The 23,811-nt window shown below is 40.7% G+C and overlaps 1 protein-coding gene and 1 long non-coding RNA gene across 3 annotated transcripts in view; one reads left to right on the top strand and one right to left on the bottom strand.

Annotated features, from left to right (window-relative positions):
* Window positions 1-23,811, bottom strand: part of LOC116065136 (myosin light chain kinase, smooth muscle-like) — a 766,302-nt gene that overhangs the window by 42,937 nt on the left and 699,554 nt on the right. The window contains exons 11-13 of the mRNA XM_036002391.1: window positions 20,220-20,564; window positions 19,773-20,093; window positions 19,588-19,626 (exon numbers count right to left, since the gene is read on the bottom strand). Coding sequence (XP_035858284.1) covers window positions 19,588-19,626; window positions 19,773-20,093; window positions 20,220-20,564 — 705 coding nt within the window. The remainder of the gene's footprint in view (window positions 1-19,587; window positions 19,627-19,772; window positions 20,094-20,219; window positions 20,565-23,811) is intronic.
* LOC118495308 lies at window positions 1,551-4,420 on the top strand. 2 transcript variants are annotated; one of them, XR_004897679.1, is made up of 4 exons: window positions 1,551-1,946; window positions 3,396-3,517; window positions 3,743-3,857; window positions 4,316-4,420. It is a non-coding gene; the product is annotated as an uncharacterized LOC118495308 (long non-coding RNA). The 2 variants fall into 2 exon arrangements; XR_004897678.1 differs by lacking the exon at window positions 1,551-1,946 and having other exon boundaries at window positions 2,783-3,517.

Raw genomic sequence — 23,811 nt, 5'->3', positions numbered from 1 at the left:
TAACAAAAGAGATCACATTTCTCCTGTATTAGCTTCTCTGCATTGGCTTCCTGTAAAATCCAGGATTGAATTTAAAATCCTTCTCCTGACCTACAAAGCACTAAATGGTCAAGCACCATCATACATAGAAGAGCTTTTAGTACCTTATTGTCCCACTAGAGCACTGCGCTCCCAGAACTCAGAGCTACTTGTGGTTCCTAGAGTCTCTAAAAGTAGAATCGGAGCCAGAGCCTTCAGCTACCAGGCTCCTCTCCTGTGGAACCAGCTCCCAACTTGGGTTCGGGGGGCTGACACCGTCGCCACATTTAAGAATAAACTGAAAACCATCATCTTTGATAAAGCTTATAGTTAGGGAGTGAGGAGTTGCAGCATAGTAGAGTAGAGTAGAGGGAGGCAGGAAGTACAAGCCCGTTCCGGCAGGGGAGAGTACGAGCCCGGTCCAGGGCCCCTCTCTTTAGCCTGCCTCTCTTAGTTATGCTATTATAACTCTAGACTGCTGTGGGAAGCTCCTTCCAAGGACACAATGAGCCGCTCCCTCTTCTCTCTTTTCACTTGTCTCCTTTTGTGTGCATCTTAGTCCCAGAAATGCCTGTTACTAACCTAGCTCTGGGGAGTTTTCTCCCCGGAGTCCCTTTGCTTCTTCTTCACCCAGAACATCGCCTTGGAATTGGGTGGCACCTACACCGGGGTCCTGGGTGCAGCTGACGCTATGGACTTACTACACCCTGCTACGCTCTGCGTTTCCCCGCAGTGTCCGACTGCGTCCTGCCGCGTCCAACCGCGTCCACCCAGGCTGCTGTGCCACACTACACCCCGTAACGCCCTGCTGTGCCCTACTATGACATGAACTACTATGACTACCATTGTGATCACTGCTTCACTATCTTTATTATGACTATTATTGCCACCATTCACCACTCCCCCAACTGGTGCCGTCAGACACCGCCTACCAAGAGTCTGGGTCTGTCCGAGGTTTCTTCCTAACAAAAAAAGGGAGTTTTTCCTTGCCACTGTCGCAATAGCTACTGCTAATGCTTGCTCTTGAGGCAACCACTGTAATAGTTGGGGCTTCGTAAAGTACAGAGTTTGGTCTAGACCTACTCTATCTGTAAAGTGTCTCGAGATAACTCTTGTTATGATTTGATACTATAAATAAAATTGAATTGAATTGAATTGAATCTGGACGTCTTATTATGATGGAAATCTATACATCGCAGCAACGTATTAACTATGTATGTTAGATGTATTACAAGTTCCTCGGTTGTTCGCGGGTCATTTGGAAGCATCGTTTATTGAGCGTCTGGACATCTTATTTTGATGGAAATCTATACATCGCAGCAACGTATTAACTATGTATGTTAGATGTATTACAAGTTCCTCAGTTGTTCGCGGGTCATTTTGGAGCATCGTTTAATGAGCGTCTGGGCGTCTTATTATTGTAACCGAGCGTTTCTTATATTGTCTCACTGTTTGGCTCTAAAAATAAAGACACAGGCTTCCAGAACCAAGACGGCACTGCTGCATGTCTTACTTTATTTTTCACCAACACAGTCAACGGTCAGAAAATACAACGTTTTTTCCACTTCCCTTTTTCCCGTCAAAATAAAAAGCTCTATGTTTACTATAACTTCCTCTTAAGCTTCAACTGAGAGGTTACACAATAAAATCCCTTACATTATGATGGAAATCTATACATCGCAGCAACGTATTAACTATGAATGTTAGATGTATTACAAGTTCCTCAGTTGTTCGCAGGTCATTTTGGAGCATCGTTTATTGAGCGTCTAAACGTCTTTACTGTACACTCACTGTTGATGTGATGGACAGTGAATCTGAATTCTGCCCAGCAACATATTCGCGCCACAGTCGATAAAGGAAGGAAAAAAAGTTGCCAGTCTAGAAGGGTTAGGATGGAGACTGCTTCGTTGCTGCTGTCAAACACCATGGTAAGCACTATTTCATCTTAACGTAACGTTAAAACAAATATTTCGACGTTTTCTCGTGTGGAAGTTGGTGTTCATCTGACAAATAACAAGATGTGTTAGTAAGTTACGCCATGTCATGGTTTAAAGTAACTTTAGAGCTGTTAGTTCAGGCTAACATCCCACTAGCCGCCCCTTTTTTTACATTCATTTAAAATTAAAATATCCATGCTCTAGCTAGTTATGTAGCTACTAATCTGACTGAATCTGAACGTTAGTTAACGTTAGCTATGTCAGTTGCAGTACAGGCCAGTAACGTTAGCTAACGTTAGGCTGCTAGATAGCTAGCTAATTGAACGTTACCCAATATCCCTTAACGTTAATTTTAGCTAGCTAGCTAACAGTAACTGAGTGCCGCACCTCAGTCATACTTTGCTCATATAGGTTAATTAGATTTTTTTGGCTTAAATGGAACTGAACCTCAACTGGGAACATTTAAAGCTGAAGACTTGTTATATAATCAAAATGTAAAGGTAAATTCTGCATGTAGCGTTAGCTAGCTAGCTAGCTAATCTGCCAACTAACGTTAAATCATATTTAAAAAAAGGTGAAGAAGTTCAGGGGCCGTCTAATGGCAGGCTAACGTTCGTACTTATTACATTGTGATTATAATGTTTTATTTTTACCCTGCTTATTACCAAAATGACACTACGTAAAATAAGTTTTAAGACAGTTTAGCTAGTAAGATTGGTTCGTTTCTGTACACTCGGCATTAAATCTGGTTAACAACTGATTTTGAAAACGGGGTTCGGAGTGCCAACGGTCATAAAACATCAGTTATTAGATGGTGCCCCTTTTCGTTGGCTAACGTCAGCCTTCAAAACACCCCAATGAGCATCGTCACCTGTTACCATCATTTTCTTACTGATCTATCACTAACATTGATTACTTAAATAAAAACAATTTACCTGGCAAGCTAGCGTTAGCTTAATGTAGTTACTGTTCAGTCACTTAACTTTAGCTATGTTTTACTTTTTGTTGAAGCTAAATTGACCATAAGCCTACCTAACGTTAGCTACATAAAACTGACATTAGCAGTTTATAATCGGCTTTAACAGGGACTAAACACGTTCGATGGACATATTGAATCACATTTGACTTTGAGATCAATACAATTATCAATATCACAATAATTTGATTGGTACTTTTCCGTTTCATGTTTATAGCAAGGGCTACTTTGGTAAACTGTTAGTTGTTGTTTGCTTGTTTGTTTCACTAGCTAGTTATCCCTCATTAAAAAGGTGGTTCTTGCTAAGAATATCACCATCTTCTACAAAATGTCAGGAATACACCGTGTTCATTGCAAAACAGTAGTTTGCAATACTAAAAATACTGCATCCTCACAAAAGAGCAGTATTTTTTGTTAGTAGCTTTCACATAGTGTGTCTGTTTTTATGTTGGTATGATGTATAGTGGAAGATCAGAAAACGTGGGCAGGAGTTGGGAGAGAAGGCAATGCAAAGATAAAGGACATCATACCACAATAATAGTTGTGTGTGTGTGTATAAGCCTGATCAACAAGTGAAAAGAGTCAGGTATGTTATTGTCATATTAGTTTGTTGCATGATGCAAATTACACACCTGTAATCCAAATCTATCTAGTATTTGGGGCAGGCGCAGTGCCACTCATGATTCTTATGTGTTGCTCTATTTTTTTATCTTTTTTTCTATTTTTTTTGTGTTCAAGGGTTCCTAGACTTTCTCTATCTATTACATTTTAGTTGAATTATTAATCACCTCTGTATATTAATCTCTTACAGATAAGAGGAAAGAGTTTGACGACCACTGCTGAATTGGCCTGCTCAGAGGAAGAGGCACTAATGATTCCAGAAAACAGGAAGCCAAAGAAGAAGCCCTACACAGACTTTGAAATGGGTACGTAATAAACTATTATTAAATCATATCCATCTATCAACAGTAAATATTTTAACCCTTTGGAAGTTGTACTTAGGTTACATTTTGTATTCAAATGTAACCCTAACATGCAGTGAAGGAGAGATACCACACATCCTTCCTGCTGCTGTCAGACTTTATAATCAACACTGCTCCAAGTAGACCTCACGCAGCATATGTCACAATTTACTCACGTGCAAAATCAATGTACACCTCATTATGCAATATCAATAACTACTCTGTGCAATACTGTGAATACCGTGTTATTACATTTTCTGTCTGTATACTTAACTGTTTGAACTACTTTATTCTTGCATTTTTACTGATGCTTTTGTCATTGCACTTTCCTTTTGGTGCAGTATCACTGAAAATGTCCACCACTGGGGGATTAATGAAGGATCTTATCTTATTTTAAATGTTTATATGTTTGTATTTTTCAGATCTCTCAATTGCCATGATGACCAAGATATTCAACGGGGAAATGTGGAAAGCTGTCATATTCCCAGTCATTACTTTGCCACACGGCCAATAATCGAGAGACACCCACCAAACGAGAGTAAACATAACTCAAGCCGTTGCACACCGTTACCAGGAAACGTGCGTGCCCCAGCTCTTTGCCTGAGGGAAGCCCACAGTCTCAGACTTTAAAAAAACACTGGTTTAAGCTTTTAATAGTTTTTTTGTACATTAGCCCTTTTGTTCACATCGCCAATACGTCGCCGCGACGTATGTGTGTTTACTGGGTGGGACACTAAACTGCACGAATACCTGAGTTTTCTTACCGTTTAGTTGAGCAGACGTGATTCCAGAGCGAGTCAGGAGGCAGAGACACAGAAGAGGAAGAAGCTCCATCTCTGTCGATGTCTCCTAAAGATCAAACATCACTTTAACATCACAACGTCTCTTATAACGGAGATGGAGCCACTCCTAACCTACATCCATGCTCCTAACGGTGATTGGCTGATCAGAAACACTTTCGGTTTCGAGGATTCCGCAAGCTACAACAACAAGCAACAGCACCACTTCCTGCACATATCCTTCAGAATAAAAGCGTCATCCTCACATAACTAGGACTTGTGCAATCTGCAAAAAGCTCTTTATCTTCACGCTAACATTAAACACTGTAAAACATTACAGACCCATTTAGTTATGTCCACTTATTTCTTATTTTTAACTGAACGAGCTTATACAAGTTGTGGATTTTGAACTCAACTTTATGAGTTTTTGAAAGTTAAACTTGCATTTATTCATTGGGTCGACTATTTTAATTTAGTTTTAATTAAATAGTGTTGATTGAACTTGGGTATGTAAGTTATCAGTTGAAAAAAAAGCGTGTGTGTGTGTGTGTGTGTGTGTTGCAATAAAAAAGAGTTGCCTTTCGAGTTTAAAATAACCTTTCTTAGTCTTCTTTCATGGCAAAGTTAAAGCATGGACACAATAAATTAATTATACACCGCAGATAAGTGATGTAGCCTATTCAAATTTCAACTAAAATATAACACATGTTGTGGCAAACAAGAAAGCACTAGTGCCACCGCGGAGGGAGTACCTGTCAACGGCTTGTGAATTGTGAATTTGGCATTTCACTCTTCTCAAATTGAAATGGAAAGTACTTCTCAAAAGTCAAACATTTAGCTCCGCCCACATTTAGCCCAACCCCGATCTGCATACTGCAGTCAGGTGCAATTGGTTCATTGGCTGGTCAATTCCCATGATGCAAGGTGGTAAATAGAGTTGTGTTAAAATTTGCTGAAAAGTTTGCAGTTTGTTCAAAATACAAATGTAACTTTATGAATCCCGTTTATTAAACGTGTCTGCTTAGAATGTAGTGTTTTTTTGCCTGGTAATTGTCATTGTTGTGCTGGTTTACATTTGTAACCATGAGTTAAGTGGCTGTTATGTTTGATAAGAAGAGCTGGAGTATTGCAGCATTACAGGTTGAGCAGTAATAGGATTCCTTCAGCCATTAATCTGCAGCATAATTACTATTTGTTTTAACTGAAAGTATGAAGTTAAACATGTCATGGAAAGTTAAATCAACTAAAAGAACAACTTTAACAAAACTAGAACACTGTAGTTACATCCAGTGTTGCCAACTCTTTTCCAATGAAAGTCGCTAGCACCAGCTCCAAAAGTCGCTAAAAGTTGCTAGATGACGTCATACGCCTATTTGCATATTTTTGACGTCATTACGCAATCATTTGTATAAAGCTTAGTGGTTGTGTCAGCAAGGTAGATAGAACGAAATAGAACTCTTTAGCCAAATAATCACAAATTCAATTCAGGAATTTATTTTACCTTATAATTATTACTTAGGTAGCCGATCTTTGAAGTAAAAAAAATGAAATTCTACAAAGGGAGGGAAAAAGATCGATGAAGAATTCTCAAAGAAGGCTGGCTTGCCCAGGTCCAGGCCTGCTCAGCGGCGTCTTTCTCCCATCGCGTCCCGCTGTCTCTCCTACCTACACCGGACCCTGCACACCCTGCCCCCCCCCCTCCCCTTCTAACTACCTGCACACTGTGCGCAGTGCTGCTGCACATGAGGAGAGAGAGGAGAGGCTGCTCCGCTGCTCCTCAAGTCACAGAACAGAAGACTGTTTTGGCAGCTACAGGAGAGAAATACCTTGCGTGCTCGCTGGACAATAGTGACGACTTTTCTACAGAAAGTCGCCAGATTTGTCGCTAGTCGCTTTTTTGAAAAAAAGTCGCTAAGGGGGTCTGAAAAGTCGCTAAATCTAGCGACAAAGTCGCTAAGTTGCCAACACTGGTTACATCAACCTCATTAACTTTAATTTCTAAGTTGAAACAAAGGCAGTCTTCAAGTTGAGTGAACTTCAATTTTCAAGGCAGCAGGTAAACTTGCATTTCCAAGTTAAACTACCATGAAATGTCTTACAGTGAAGCTGATTATTAAATTAAAACTACAGAGCATCAGATTAAGCTATATATTTACTGTTATTGCACAGATGTCTATACTTCTTCTCCTGACCACTTTATCAGCAGAAGTAAAACCTTTTCCGGTGCAATTTCTCCAGAATAAAAGTTAACAAAATGTTGCACAGAACCAACAACCAGCTAAAGTGTGATCAATACTTTCTGATAATTTAACTGTGGAGTAAAGTCTGGCTACACCACAGATGCATTATGGGATAGGAGGGGGGAAAAACCTGCTGTGGGTTGTTTGCATTTCTATAAACCAATCACAATCGTCCCTTAGCTTAGCACCCATGGGCCTCATTAGCTCTTACTGGTGTATCGCCGTGTGTACTTCGTCTACAGTAATCTCACCAATCGGTCCCAAAACGTCCCAGTTAGAGAGGAAATGCCGTAAACATATTCTTTGTAAATCTTTATAATCATTCCCAGAAAGAACCAAGCAGGTCTGTCACATAACAGCACTCAGACCTTCAGAATAAAATCACCCCAATATTTATTAATTATCGTTCTTATCATTATTACTATTAGGATATTAGTAGCAGAAGTATAATTTTAATGTCCCTGAGCTTTATTATTGTGTTATTAGGATTTTATTGCATCTCTTTTCATCTTGTAATTCGTTGCAGGCTGTCATCTCGATAGTATGTTCCTGTGTCTGTGTTCCTGTCTCTTGAAAGGACTTTGTTGATGTGGCCTGCAAAGTGAAAAACTCCCATACAGTCACACTAACTGCTGATGTATCTGTTTAATACAACTGTCTTGTTTTTATTATGTATATCAACCAGCACCAACTGCTGTGAGACATCCCAACAGTTCAGTTCCATATAGTAGGAAACTCCAGGCCTTGATATGTGAGACATTCTACCAGAAAGGGACATTTCCACAAAATCTTTGAAGGAAAAAAGATATGTTTTAAAATCTGAACATTGAGCCATATGAAGGACATGTTAAACTAAGAGAAAGACATATGGTGCCAGCTCAGCATGTTTTTATGCCTGAATAAAACACATTTTTATACACATTTCACCCCTAAGATGTTAGGCCCTGTCAGACAAATTGGTAAATGCCAGAAAGGTTTCCTAATGAATTTCTTTGATACAAATAGCATTTTCTTATTGATCACATGTCCCTGATTGTATCTAACATGGTTTTGTAACTCCTATAAGAAATATAAGTGACTTTGTGGGTAATTGTAGTTGATAGTAAGCAGAGAACAACCGTCAGGAACTCTAAAAAAAATCTACCTTTACATCTCAGATTTTTACAAATACGTAATGGTGGATATATACCCCCACCTTTATGTACACATTTAAATATATTAATTCATGAATATTTACTTAAATAGTCATTTTTATATCATAATGTGATGTGTGACAGGACTGACTTTATGGATTAGATGTTAGTTAAAAGCTACACATTCACAGTGTAATGTTTATTTATTTATAAAATGCTTAACTATGACAGGTTTTATATATTTATTATATGCAATACAGGTATTAAAAACAAACAATAGCATTCATTTGTCAGGTCTTGACACAGTTTTAAAAAGACCAAAAAGCATCTCTCTGCTGGTGAGTGGTGTCATGGCGCCCTCTGGTGGACACCAGCAGGAACTACAAGCAGAGAGACAGAAAACTAATACACATTAAAACATGTTTACAGTTTTTATTATTTTAATCTGAATGTTTTGATCTTATACACTGACTCCACTTTTTAAATTGATATTCATTTAATTGTTAGTCTCTCTTTTGTAATACTATATGCGTTTGTTTTAATCGTTATTATTGATTAAGTATTTAGAATAATTCATTTAAATAATATATTTATATTGAATAAAAATGACTCAAATAAAAGTGATATTGGGTGACAAAATAAATATACAATTGAAAAAAAATATTTAAAAAACGTCATCAGTGTGGTTACATTTGACAGAGGGATAAAGTTATTTTATGAAAAAAATAATAAAATCGTAATATTCAGAAGATAAACGTGATTTTATGAAAAGAATAAAATCGTTAAATACATAAACTTAAAAATGTAATTAAGAAGAACATTTTTATATCCAGAAATTAAATAAAATTTAAATAGGAAAACCAATTGTATGGGAAAAAAAATGTAAATATGAATATTAAAATCATGATATTCAGAAAATTAAAACTAATTTAAGAAGAAAAAGGGATTTCATGAAACAATTACAAATGAAATCTTAATAGTCAGAAAATAAAAATATTTAAAAAGAAAATTGAGAATAAAATCGTAATATTCAGAAATTACAATATACTTAAAAAGGAAAACAAATTTTATGGAGTAAAAATTGGATAATAAAATCGTAATATGCAGAAAATAAACCACCCCAACCACTTGACCAAACCAAAGCCCTAAACTTGTTAACTGGCACGCAGCATGGAACAATCTAATGTATCAACAATTCACGCAACTAACTGTATGCGCTCACAACAACAAAAACAAACAAAAATGTTTGAGGTGTGCATGTGTGCGTGCGTTTGGACTAAAAAAGGTGGTGTACATGATGACGTAAATATTTTCGGCGCATCAAAAAGTGTGTTAGTTAGGATACCAGCAGACAAGCTAATCCAGCACAAATAAGTGCATAAAAAGTCACCAAAATGAAGTATTTGAAGCTCATAATTAAATATAAAACGAGGAAAAATCTGCAAAAAGGTCGACTTTTTGAAAAACAGAAGCCCTTCCACAAGGCTGGCTACGGGCCTGAAAGTCCAGAATGTCACAGCACCCGTCAGTGATATATCCTATACCTGTTAATAATATTTAAAAAGTTAAAACATTGCATTTGTAACCCAGGTTAAAAAACTAAATAATAATGTAACCAGTCCTGCATCATAACTGCGTGTCAATCACTGCTCATGCAGACGCATTCATTCTCCCTTGTGGGGGGAGGGGCTTAAGAGACCGTTTGGGCTTTAGCAGAAGGTTGGGGAGGGACTGAGAAGTTGTCGATGTTCAAATTCTTTGGCTGACTCCTGGATCTTCACAATCCTACCTACAGCACCTTTAATGTCCAAATCTCCCCAAAATGGTCTCAATCGTTTGTGCTATATTTGTGCTGATTTGTGTCATTAAAAGAAACATTTGTACTACTTCGTTTTTTACGTTATCAGGCTTTATTTGTTACATGCGTGACGTCACCCAGCCCCCCATCAATGTCCAAATCTCACCAGAATGGTCTCAATCGTTTCTGCTACGTTTGTTCTGATTTGTGCTGTTAAAAGAAACATTTGTGCTACTTCGGTTTTTACGTTTTCAGGCTTTATTGGTTACACGGCTACGATTTGCGCTGCAAATGGATGCTAACCCAGGCCCGGGCCAGGCGAGCCCAGAGAGCCCTAACCGGGCCGTGGAGGAACTCCTGGAGCTGAACAACATCACTGAGAGCCAGCAGAAGCTTCTGGAGACGCAGCGTCACCGCATCGAGGAGCTGGAGGTGCAGTTGGACCGGCTCAGCCAGGAGAACAAAGACCTGCGTTTGGACCAGGAACCACCCGCACATCCACCACAACAGCCAACCGTCCTCCGTCCCTCTGCACCACAGCCGCCCTGCAGCCTCAGTCCTCCGTCCCGCTGCACCACAGCCAGTCGCACACCGCCCTGCAGCCTCCATCCTCTATCCCACTGCACCACAGCGTCGGGGAGGAAGCCAGAGTCAGGATCTGCGTTGGCACGGAGACGGAGGCCGGAGGAGTGGGGATGGCTGCGGAGCTGTTAGAGGAGTGATGCAGGGAGGAGTGGCGGTGGTACTGGTGGCTGTGGTGCAGCGGGACGGAGGACGGTCAGCTGTTGTGGTGGATGTGCGAGTGGTTCCTGGTAGAAACAGATGCTGTGTGACCCTGCGGAGGCGGAGGGAGTGGCGGCTCGGGGGGAGGAGGAACAGGCGGAGACGGAGCAGCAGGCTGGCGGTCCAAACGCAGGTCTTTGTTCTCCTGGCTGAGCCGGTCCAACTGCACCTCCAGCTCCTCGATGCGGTGACGCTGCGTCTCCAGAAGCTTCTGCTGGCTCTCGATGATGTTGTTCAGCTCCAGGAGGTACTCCACGACCCGGTTAGGGCTCTCTGGGCTAATTTTTACCGCACAAACGTAGCACAAACAAATAGCAGTGTTTTTAATAATTTTTGGATGACATGGAGGGCCAGCTTCACGCAGGTTTAACCAAAGGCTGTCTCTGGTGTGAACTAGGTAACTATGTTTTTCTACTTTGATTCATGTTGTACAACAAAGGAGAAATGGTAATTAGAAATGTAAATTAATAATGAATTATTGGCCTGATATAGGTCAGGTTTTTGTAATAAATGGAGCTGGATATCATGATGGCGAGCTACCCATGAACTGGATATGGACTATCTTCATTATGGATTACTACCCCTCCTTGCCACACGTAGGATGACTTGAACTGAAGGAACTGAAGATAAGAATGAACTGAACTTTTTTTTCCCCCTTGGACTTAACTGACTCTGAAAAGTGAGAAGTATTTAACAGGCCTATTTTGTGTTATTTGAATGTTTTGTTGAAATGATTGCAATACCTTATTTAAAAAAACATTTCTCTGTGTCCTGGTCAGTGGTATTCATATACATTGGGCTCCCACCCAAACCTATATCTGTGCAATTCTAGACCAAAAATACTTTATACAGCTAATCGCACATGCTACACATTATATAATTTACATACCCTATATCAAATATATGAAATCACGTTAAGAATAAAATAAAATGATCTGTACATTGTAACATCCTGTCATATAAATTTAAGCAGTCCCATCTTTTCACTCTCGGCTTCACACATATGGCTGTAAGACTAGAGGCCAGAGTTCAAACAAACATTAAAAACTATGCATAAAAGTAAAGTTAACTTTTTGTTTGTTAAGATTTAATCTACTACAGACTGCTGATATTTCATTAAGAAATGTGAAACTGACACCATTGATGAGTTCAAAGTTTTCATCATGTTTGTTCAGATGCAGCAGCTAGATAACAAGGTGGAGACCAGGCTCCAGTCCTTAAATGAGAGGACATCTTTAACTGGTTCATCAAAGTACTCACCAACAACAACAAGCTTAATGGAGAATATTAGATGTTTCTGAATGAATGTAAAATCACATCTGTAGTCTCCACTGTCAGTCCTCCTCGTATTTCTGATGATTATGGAGGCGTTGCCTTGTTCCAGTTTATGGGGAAAATGTGAGACCCGACCTTTGAACCGACCGGAAAGGTCATCACTGCATACACGACCATTATCACATATGTACAACATCTGATTATCAGTTTTTTTCCAGCCAAACCATATTGACCGAAGGTCCTCTTTGGGCCAGAGGAAACAGGGTAAAATAGCATCACTGCCTTCTTCCACTGTGATGACTTTTGGCCCTGGAAGATAAAAACATGTATTCATCAGTATGTTTACATGCAGAGTTTAATCAATTAGTAATCATTAAGGCAGAAAAAAGCTGAATTATTCCACAGTTTTACAAGCAGTTTTAGTTTGTAGTAGGGATGTCCAGATCTGATCACGTGATCGGAAATCGGGCCCGATCACGTGGTTTCAGACTCGATCGGAATCGGACGTTACCTTCCGATCAGGACTCGGATATATATGTATATATATTCTCATTATTTTTTAACACATCTATAGTTGTGCGGTGGCACAGAGTTAGACCCTTTTGACTCCACACAGAAACTGCAACGCGTGCGGTATGACATCACTTTGTTGCAGAGACGCTATTGGTTAAATGCCGGCAAAGTAGAACACGGAAGCAGCTTGAAGCGGAAAGCGCGAGTATGTCTGCGGTCTGGAGGTATTATAAAGTTGATGACAACAACATTGCCATAGCAAACTGTGAGATATGTAACAGAAGTGCTATGTTTGTTAACAGAGTTGTTGAATGTTAAAATAAGGTGAATAAAATAAAAAATATGGAACATCCTGGATCTGTTTTTTCGCTCTTCTTTATTCTTTTTTTATATATTATAGAAGTATCGGATCGGGACTCGGTAGATACTCAAAATCAAATGACTCGGACTCGGACTCGAGGGCAAAAAAACCTGATCGGGACATCCCTAGTTTGTAGTCTAATTTCTCCTCCATAATTATTTCTGCATATTTTTTTCAGACACGACCAACATATTTTAACTATATTTAAGCTTGTAGTGTATTATATAATTAACATTCCCTACATCAAATATAATAAATCATTTTAAGAATAATTAATTATGAATAAAATAATCTCCAGTTCATTATAACATCCATCAAGAAAATCTGACTTGATCCTACTCTGGTGTAAACACAATGATTAATGACTGAAGATAAAACAACTGCAAAGACTCTAAACATGAGATTCATATAAATAATTTGTTGAGTTGTCTCATCATAAATATGTTTGTTAATACAACACATTATTTAAACTTACCTCGCATAATTTTTCGTGGGATGTAACCTTTGTTTACAAGCCCAGCTAGAACAGCAGCAACAACAAGAAGAAGAGCAACAATGCCGAGAACTAAACCAATAACAGATCCAGTGGAGAGCCCTGAAATAGAAGACAAAAAGTTAATGTAACAATTTAGAATGTAAGACAGATCATATACAGCAGATTGGACATCACAGTCTACACAAAGAGAACAACTGAAGGTGTGCATGCTCATCACAAAAATACTAACAATGCAGACGATATAGCCTGACGTGGTCCTACTCTGATTCTAGTGAGAATATGAGTATGATATTGTCCCACTGGGCTGTGATTATGGGGCGTGTTTCAACCCAACCAGGAAAGAAAATGCCTCTGCACTCAACTGGATAGACCTCCAACCAATCAGAGCAACAGAACTCAACTCAACTGTCAACAGAACTCAACACCAATGAGACAAGACGAGACAGTGTATTGTCTCCATAGCAACCTCTTTGCACTTCCGTCCTAACTTCCGACTTTTAGGTAGCTGGATATATAATTTGTTTCGTGTAAATATGAATGTGGATAACGTTAGTGATAGTGAGATGCTTGCTACCGTTGCATTTCTAGTGATGAATCGGCGAAAACACGTTTTATTTCTCTGATTCACGGCTTTGTTCTAACGCCGCTGGGCGCTCTCTCTCTTCAGTCACTCTATCTCGCACGACCATATAACGTTACCGTGCTTTCGGGCGGACTTGAACAGCTGGTTTGAATCGAGCTGAGACGGGCCGGTTGAGGATTTTAAAATGAATGTCGATATCTTCTATAACAGACGTGATGGCGGAATCTACACATCTCAATTCTCCAAATTCAACCCAAGCGCTCTTTGGTGACGTGGTTGATTACGTTACTATTGATCATCCGTCCTCATCGTATAAAGCCCGCCCTGACAATTTGATTGGTCCGAACAGCTCTGGTTCGAGCATAGTTTCTCCACAACGGATCAAGTCCAGACCGAACTTCCCAACCTCAAATGTTGTGGGCGGGGCTAAGTTTGGCTCGCATCCAGGCTACAGACGATAGCTACATGGGCGTAAATTTCATCTAACATTGGAGGGGACAATGAACATGAAATTTCTTAAGAGCAATTATTGAAGGGGCAACATGACATCATGACTGTTAGGTCAACATACCAAACCCATAACAATGACTTCGCATAAACACAAACTTTCTTAACCCAAGTGGCGTGTTATCTGTATGCATTTTGAACTATCCGCATGTATGTCTACGCTGTATACAGAGGACATAAACATACACACTTGTAGAAAGTGGTGTGTTATCGCATAAACATACATGCCACTTTCTCAAGCCAAGTGGCGTGTTATCTGTACGCATTTTGAGCGCCGTATACAGCGGACGGGTTGGGTTTAGGAAAAGAACAACCGGTTGGGTTTAGGAAAAGAAGAACAGGGTTGGCTTTGGTAAAAGAAGAAAGCGACGGTTGAGTTTAGGAAACGTGACACGCGGGACACGAAGGAAACGTGACACGCGGGACACGAAGGAAACGTGACACGCGGGACACGATCCCAGGTCTCCTGGGTGAAAGTCCTGCGTTTTACCCATCCTCCACCCCAACCAACCTCTCTACGCAGATTTTCGCCCTTTCATACTATTCACACGCAATCGCAAGGTAATGTAAGTCAATGGAGGCCAAACACGCTGTCGGCCACCTGTGGCGTCGCCTCTCTTCGACCCTCGTTGCCTTTGTCTTGGCCAAAAATTAGCACTGGAACACACTGCACAGACTACAGCCGACGGCCAAGTACCGGGTACGTTTTGCGCATGCATACAAGGAAATAACTCCCCATACCAGCAGGCTCATTCATTCCATCAATCAACAAGGGAAACCGGATAACTTTGTTATGATACCCACAACAAACGTTTGCTCTAGCAGCGGCAGAATCGAACAGAGCCTACAGTCCCTCTGCTTCACTCCCCGCCGGGAAGACAGCGATACCGGGAGATGGTTAACCAGACTGTGCCTCTCCCGGGCTGTCATCCGTTCTCTCGGCAAAGAAGTCTCCCTACAGTGGGAGCAACTGAACGGCCGGCTGCTGGCTTGTTAGTTAACGTTAGCTTGCTAATTTCACCCACCAACATGCCTTCATCATTCACTGGTTACCATAAAATAAGCCAAACTAAATTGTCACTCATCTGCAATAGCAATGTGCTTTCCTATGATCACAGCATGTGAATTAAACATTAAGTTGTTACATTTTACTAAGTTAGAGGCCCTCTGTTTAGCGGTGCAGAGGGTGCAGAGAGAGGTCTTTATATTAATGTCAATATCACGGTATAGGATATTAGTTTATTAACGTTAGTTTATTTTGCAATGTGTAGGTATGCAGAGATCTTTTAAAAGACATGTTAATGTTGGAATATATATACCTACACAAGTAGTTATGTATTACGTGTTGTACGTTTGCCATCTTATGGACATAATGTGCAAAAATAGTTATTCCAATAGTTTGAACCTGTGTGTTTTTAGAAGGAATATTCAAACGCAATTTTTGACCAGTTTTGACTTATGTGTATTGGATTGATCAGATGAGGTGAAAAATGAAAGGAGCCTTGTGTGTGCCTGTCGTTTGTTTGTTTTCCTCACTCTTGTTTCCAAGCTGAACAGCCTATCAGATGAAGTGGCTGTTCAACTGATGGCCGACAACATGTTGAATCGGCGTCGGCGGCCCCAAAAACAGGTTGACGGTGCGGGACACACCACACAGACTAGGCCAACGGTTGGTCGTTGGTCGCTGTCGGCCCAACTAGGACCGACGGCCGACCGTCAGCTTGGTGTGTCAGGGCCTTAAGACAGATGATAATGAACTGAGAACTGAGCCTCCTAGCGAGCAAATTAACTAGCAAGCCAACCGGCCACTAAATAAGTCGTTTAACAACTTAATGTTTCATTCACACACTTTTGTCACAGCATAGAAAAGCACAGCACTCTCGCCAGATGAGTGACAACTTTGTTAGGCTTGTTTTTTTGTAACTAGTGAAAGCACTGTGGGTGGAATTAGCAAGCTAACATTAGCTAACTAACTATCCAACAAGCTACCAAACAAGCTAAGTAACTTTATACCTGCTAACATAGTGGACTCATGGAAAAATACATAATTTTTTGTCACGACTAATTTATTAATGACTCAGCATCATCTGTAATAGAGAAAAGAATCACTTCATCCGATGTTTAAAGTGAATTAAACAGCCTTGCCAGTCTACTTACTGACGCAATTCTATCTCTCACGAGTCCCACCGGGCTTCTGTTCTGTGTAGTTAATGTAAAGAGAGAAAACCAAGCATTGGACCAAACCACTGTGAGGCACGGGAGGGGGGACTCAAAATGTTTCTAAACTTAAAACACATTTTGTTGCCCTGTGTGTATTGTTCTACTACTACTTACACAATTATTTGAAGTGTATATTATTTACAATACACAGTGTGGCTTTAATGATATTTTAAGGGGGGACAACCCTCAGATGGGGTGGGTCCTGACCCCCCGGACCCTCCTGTGATATCCGCCTATGGTTAGCTACAGCAAGCTATGAGTACACACCAGCTGTGTGGAGTGTGGCAGTGTGTGCTTAATATCTCAAATTAATCACAAACTCCACTTTTATGTTATTGCCCTCCAGATCTCATTCTTCCTCTGATCTCTGGAGATTAATGAGCTGGAGTCTCAAAGTCAAGTTTTCACTTAGTTTGAAACATTTTCAACTTGTGCAGATTTCTTTTATCCCAGTTTCTGCTGCATAGGTTACTTTGGTGTGTCTGAACACACATTTAAAATCTTGAAAGTTAATAACACATACACAAAACTATTTAAATAATGAAACACCATTAGAAAGAACCTCACCACTGATATGAACATAGGTGTCAACATGAATCTGATGTTTGATTTTCTCCTGTGTGGCTTCACAGCGATAGGTGTCGGTCTTGGTCACTTTAGTTTGGAGGGTGATGTAGAAGCTGCCTTCTCTTTCTGAGTCCTGTGTTACTTTAGCATCAAGGATGTTTCCAGCACTGTCCTGCAGCTCTACTTTAGGTTTTGGATTGCCATGAACCTCACACTGCAGCACCCGAGCCTGTATTGCAACTTTTGGTTTTGAAGCTGCACCTGTGAACATAAAAATAAACAGATTATACAACCCCAAATCAGAAAAAGTTGGGACAGTATGGAAAACACAAATAAAAAAAGAAAGTAGTGATTTCTAAATGTACTGTGACTTGTATTTCATTGCAGACAATGTGAACACAAAATATTTCATGTTTTGTCTGGTCAACTTAATTTCATTTGTAAATATACATCCTTTCCTGTCATTCAGACCTGCAACACATTCCAAAAAAGGTTGGGACAGGAGCAATTTAAGGCTAGTAATCAGGAAGATTGGAAACAGGTGATGTCAACAGGTGATTTTAATTATGATTTGGTACAAAAGCAGCATCCAAGAAAGGTCTAGCCTTTAGGAGCAAAGATGGGCCGAGGATCGCCAGTTTGCCAACAAATACGTGAGAAAATTATTGAAATGTTTAAAAACAATGTTCCTCAAAGAAAGATAGGAAGTCATTTGCTTATTTCACCTTCAACAGTGCATAACATAATTAAAAGATTCAAGGAATGTGGAGGAATTTCAGTGCGTAAAGGACAAGGGCACAAGCCTAAGCTGAACAACCGTGATCTCCGATCCCTCAGGCGGCACTGCATCAAGAATCATCATTCATCTATAAGCGATATCACCACATGGGCTCAGGACTACTTTGGCAAGCCTTTGTCAAGTACCACAATAAGTAGTTACATCCACAAATGCCAGTTAAAACTGTACTGTGCCAAAAGGAAGCCCTATGTTAACAGTGTCCAGAAGCGCCGTCGACTTTTCTGGGCTCGGAGGCATCTGGGATGGACCATCACACAGTGAAAACGTGTACTGTGGTCAGATGAATCAGTATTTCAGGTATTTTTTGGGAGAAATGGACGCCGTGTGCTCCGGACCAAAGAAGAAAAGGATCATCCAGACTGTTACCAGTCCAAAAGCCAGGGTCTGTCATGGTATGGGGTTGTGTCAGTGCCCTTGGCAAAGGTAACTTGCACTTCTGTGATGGCACCATTAATGCTGAAAAGTACATAGAGATTTTGGAGCACAATATGCTGCCTTCAAGAAGACATCTTTTCCAGGGACGTCCATGCATATTTCAACAAGATAATGCAAAACCACATTCTGCACACATTACAAAGTCCTGGCTGCGGAGGAAGAGGATACGTGTACTTGACTGGCTTGCCTGCAGTCCCAACCTGTCTCCAATAGAGAATGTGTGGCGCATTTTGAAGCGCAAAATGCGACAACGAAGACCCCGTACTGTTGCCCACCTTAAGACTTGTTTGCAGCAAGAATGGGACAAAATTACAGCTGAAACACTTCATCACTTGGTGTCTTCAGTCCCTAAATGTCTTTTAAGTGTTGTGAAAAGGAATGGCAACATTACAAAGTGGTAAATGCTTTTTTTGAAATGTGTTGCAAGAACCAAAATAGGAATTTTGTTTTTTTGAAAAAAAAAACAATAAAATTCATGAGGAACACATTAAATTATGTGCTGTTGTATTGTCTGCAATGAAATACAAGTCACAGTACATTTAGAAATCACTACTTTATTTACTATATACAACGTTTTCTGATTTGGGGTTGTATAAGAGAACTAGAAACTTTTGCAACACATTTTGACACACACACACACACACACACACATGCATGGGTCAGTGAGAAAGGGAAAATACTAGCAAAGGCCAACATCACAACATGTATACAGTTAATATCATAGTAATATGCTGATCTACCTTAAATCTGCTGGTTGACATGCCCTGTCAAGAGGACACAACAGCCTACATTAAAGATGGCTCCATAATAGGAGTAGTAGTAGTAGTAAAGGATGTAGTAGTGGATAACACACATGCACCTCTATGGCAGTATTTGTTTCTATGGTGACTGGGTCACAATGAGAGAGTGAAGAAGGGAGCGGTAGACTACGTATTTTACAGGATTAAAAGGACATTTATTGGCGATTACACATCTCTTTAATTAAAAAAAAAAACGCAATTCCAGTCGCAAAAAATTATCATCACTAGGGAGATCAGAGTTGGCCAAACGCATTGATGTGGTGTTAATGTTTGGGGTGTCAAATATATGCGACACAGAGCCTCTGCTTTTGTGAAACTGAGTCAAGGCTTAATTCATCCAGGATAACTGGGACATCCCAGCTTAATCCATGATCTAGGTTTTGTGAAATAGCCCTCAGGACTTACCTGGGATGTTTTCATCTGATCTGTCTTTTAAGACACCATCTAAAAGGCAAAAGAAAACTTATGTTAAAGTGCTTGTGTGGATGGGTTAAGATCAGAGTGTGTGTGAAACAAATAAGGTCATATATAGACTGCTGGAGTTTCAGAACATGAGTAGTCATATTCAACTGTTTAATAAAAGTACTCACCAACAACAAGCTTAATGGTGTACATGTTACGTGGCTGAAGATTTGGAAAATCACAGGTGTAGACTCCACTGTCAGTCACCTTCGCATTTCTAAAGATTATGGAGGCATTGCCGTGTTTCAGTTCATCGGGAAAATGAGAGACTTGACCTGGAAAGCAGTTTTTGTGATCAATGCCTCCATTATAATAGAACACCTCCTTCTGACAATCATCTTTCTGAGCAACTTTCTTCCAGTCATACACTTTTGAAGTAATGTCCTTGGTGCTGAGAGAACAGGGTAACACAACATCACTGTCTTCCTTCACTGTGATGACTATTGGCTCTGGAAGATAAAAACATGTATTAATCAGTATGTTTAAACACAGAACTATCAATAAATAATTATTAAGGAAGGAAAAAACATTTTATACAGCAGTTTAGTTTGTAGTCTAATTATTTGTGCACTCACCAACAACAAGCTCAATGTAGAATGTTTGAGGTGGCCGAAGACGAGGAAAATAACAGGTGTATTCTCCACTGTCAGATATCTTTGTATTTCTGATGATTATGGAGGCGTTGCCGTGTTTCAGTTCATCTGGAAAATGAGAGACTCGACCTTTGAACTCTTCACTCTGACCACCTCGACCGTTGTTGTAATGAATGCCTGAGTCATACAGGAACACCTCCTTCAGACCATCATCTTTCTGAGCATCTTTCCTCCAGTCAAAGAGTTTTGAAGTAATGTTCTCCTTGGTGCTGAGAGAACAGGGTAACACAACATCAGTCCCTCCTTCCACTGTGATGTTTTTTGGTCCTGGAAGATAAAATCATGTATTAATCAACATGTTTACATGCTAAGTAACGCGTGTCACCAGAATTATTTTACAGAATTGTTTGCCGTACATTTGTTATCACCGTTAATGTGCTACATCAATGTAAAGCTTAAAGGAGAACTCCAGGCAATTTTTACGTTAATCTTGATCGCTATAAGTATGTGACTACTGTCGATAGCAAAAAAAACGAGCCAAATCGGTGCTAGCTAACTGGAGCTGCTGCAGCTAATGCTGAGAGTTCCCACTTAGCTAAAACGGCAGTTTTGGGGGCATATCATAAAGAGTGCCTTTGTGCCTCTTAGAGAGAAGACACACCAGCCCGATAATCGGCCGTCGGACTGTCTGGCGAGGTCGGTAACTCGAGTCTGTTCGGTGTGTCCCGTGCCGTCGGAGGAGCCGTCGGCCTTCATTTCGGCCGACCCGACATGTTCAGTCAGGAGATAGGGCAGTCGGGACTCACCCGGAAATGGGGAGCGGATGAGCCGCTCAAAATCTGACGAAAATCTTTTAAACTGACCTTTGTCAATCTGAAATGAAGACAGATTCAGAAACTGCATAGCCTATTTCTCACTTAAAATGTTTTCAGAAACACGTTTCGGTGAACTATTTTAGTACAATATGAGATCGTATTCTGAACAAGCCGCCATGACAGTCTGGCTGTGAATTTCCGGAGAAAAAAGAACCACGTGACGCGTTCGTCCAATCAGCTGCCGGTTTTCATTTTCTGGGAAATAATCAGACTGTTAATGGAATCAAAACAGAGCAGCGCCGCCTGCTGCTATGGAGACGTATTACGTTTTGCGCACGCGCAGAGCGTACGCTCAAGTCGGCGTCGCCTCAGTGTGTTCTGAGGCATTTTTTGGACCTCGGGACCCGACTGATCAGTCCGACTGGCTTTTCTGCCGACGGTCGGCCCGTCTGGTTGGTGTGTCAGGGCCCTTAACAGACACAAAATGCAATTAAAATGTCTGTGCAACATGAACAGGGCCCTTACATGACAACAAGATGTGTTTTCAACTCAGACATTGTTTAAATTCACCTACCCTGTTAGCTGCTAGCTGCTGTCTGGGATGAGTGAGTGTTCAGCCAGGCTTCGGTAATAATCATCAAGCACCAGTTCCCTGTGTAATTGTAGCATATATATCCATTTTGTGTGCGATCCATCTGGCGTTGGTGAATAGTAGTCTCTGCAGTGGCGAACTGTGTGTTAGTTGCCTTAGCCAGGCTAGCAGGGCCGACCAGCATCCTTCTAATTCCTCCCCGCCTTCCTCACCTGCCGCGGTCGACAACAATCCACGGGCGCCCGCTGGTCTGGTGGATGTCCACCAGAGGACAGTTCATGCTTTCGCGGCGAAATTTTTGCAGCGAAAAAAGTTTATTTCCCCCTCAAAAATAGGTAATTGAGCACTGTAGTGGTTATGATCATATCAGTGACTATGTAACTACATGGAAACGGGCCAAATGATGCCTGTTTCTTGTACAATAATAGCGTTACTGAAGGCTAGCTCTAGCTCCATAGGTTACTCTAAGCTTCTTCCCTTGTGAACACCTCCGCTCTTCACTCTTCTCACACCACGCTCCGATCTGCACACTGCTGTTTACCTTTTCCTGTTACAACTGAAATCCCACGGGACTTCAGCGCAAGACTACAGCCAGCCTTCTGTAACGCTGTTACTTTACAAGAACCAGGCATTATTTGTCCCGTTTCCATGTAGTTACATAGTCACAATGATCATAACCACTACAGTGCTCAATTACCTATTTTTGGGGGGGAAATAAACTTTTTTCGCCGCAAAAATTTTGCCGCGAAAGCATGAACTGTCCTCTGGAGGACATCCACTAGAGTTGGCTGAACACTCACTCATCCCAGACGGCAGCTCGCAGCTAACAGGGTAGGTGAATTTAAACAATGTCTGAGTTGAAAACGCATCTTATTGTCATGTAAGGGCCCTTTTCATGTTGCAGCCAGCCTTCTGTAACGCTGTTACTTTACAAGAACCAGGCATTATTTGTCCCGTTTCCATGTAGTTACATAGTCACTGATATGATCATAACCACTACAGTGCTCAATTATCTATTTTTGAGGGGGAAATAAACTTTTTTCGCCGCAAAAATTTCGCCGCGAAAGCATGAACTGTAAGGAATGCCGGTCGGCCCTGCTAGCCTGGCTAAGGCAACTAACACACAGTTCGTCACTGCAGAGACTACTATTCACCAACGCCAGATGGATCGCACACAAAATGGATATATATGCTACAAATACACAGGGAACTGGTGCTTGATGATTATTACCGAAGCCTGGCTGAACACTCACTCATCCCAGACGGCAGCTCGCAGCTAACAGGGTAGGTGAATTTAAACAATGTCTGAGTTGAAAACGCATCTTGTTGTCATGTAAGGGACCTGTTCAGGTTGCACATACATTTTAATTGCATTTTGGGTCTGCTAAGAGGCACAAAGGCACTCTTTATGATATGCCCCCAAAACTGCCGTTTTAGCTAAGTGGGCGCTCTCGGCATTAGCTGCAGCAGCTCCAGTTAGCTAGCACCGATTTGGCTCGTTTTTTTTGCTATCTGTTACGTATTCAGGAAATAGTGGACCCAAATGCAGAGAGATCAGGCAGGCAGACAGGAGAAGATTGAGAAGGATTTATTGTGCAAAAACAAAAACTACAGCAACAAAAGGAGTCCTGAAGCAGCAGGCAAAAAACATCCAAGGAAGAGAAAAAAACCAGAACAGGGAATGGAAACAAGACGCAGACTAGCAGGGACAGGACACAAACGGATACAAAACGATCTGACAAGAGACAACGGGAACACAGAGGTTAAATACATGAGGTAATGAACAAATGAGGGACAGGTGATACAACAGGTGAAACACATCAGGGCGGGGCAGGACAATCAACAAAGGCGGGAACACAAAAAGTAAAACTAGACATGACAAGACAGAAAACAGACTATCAAAATAAAACAGGAAACAGAAATATACACAGAGAACAGAACAGTCAAAACAGGGTAAACAGAAACTACACAATGAACAGGGAAATAAGTAAATATACAAATATACACAACAGAAATATACAAAACAAGATACATACAGAAATCTACAAACAAGGCAAAAGAAATATCCAAACAGGTAACAAATACAGAATAAATACACAAACACAGGGAACATACAGAAATCAATAATACAGGTAACAGAAATAGAACAAAATACAAAGTAAAATAC

The sequence above is a fragment of the Sander lucioperca genome, chromosome 6 (genome assembly GCF_008315115.2).
Source record: "Sander lucioperca isolate FBNREF2018 chromosome 6, SLUC_FBN_1.2, whole genome shotgun sequence".
Lineage (NCBI taxonomy): Eukaryota > Metazoa > Chordata > Actinopteri > Perciformes > Percidae > Sander > Sander lucioperca.
The sequence above is the reverse complement of the archived record's forward strand: the minus strand, read 5'-3'. Positions and strand labels throughout refer to the sequence as shown.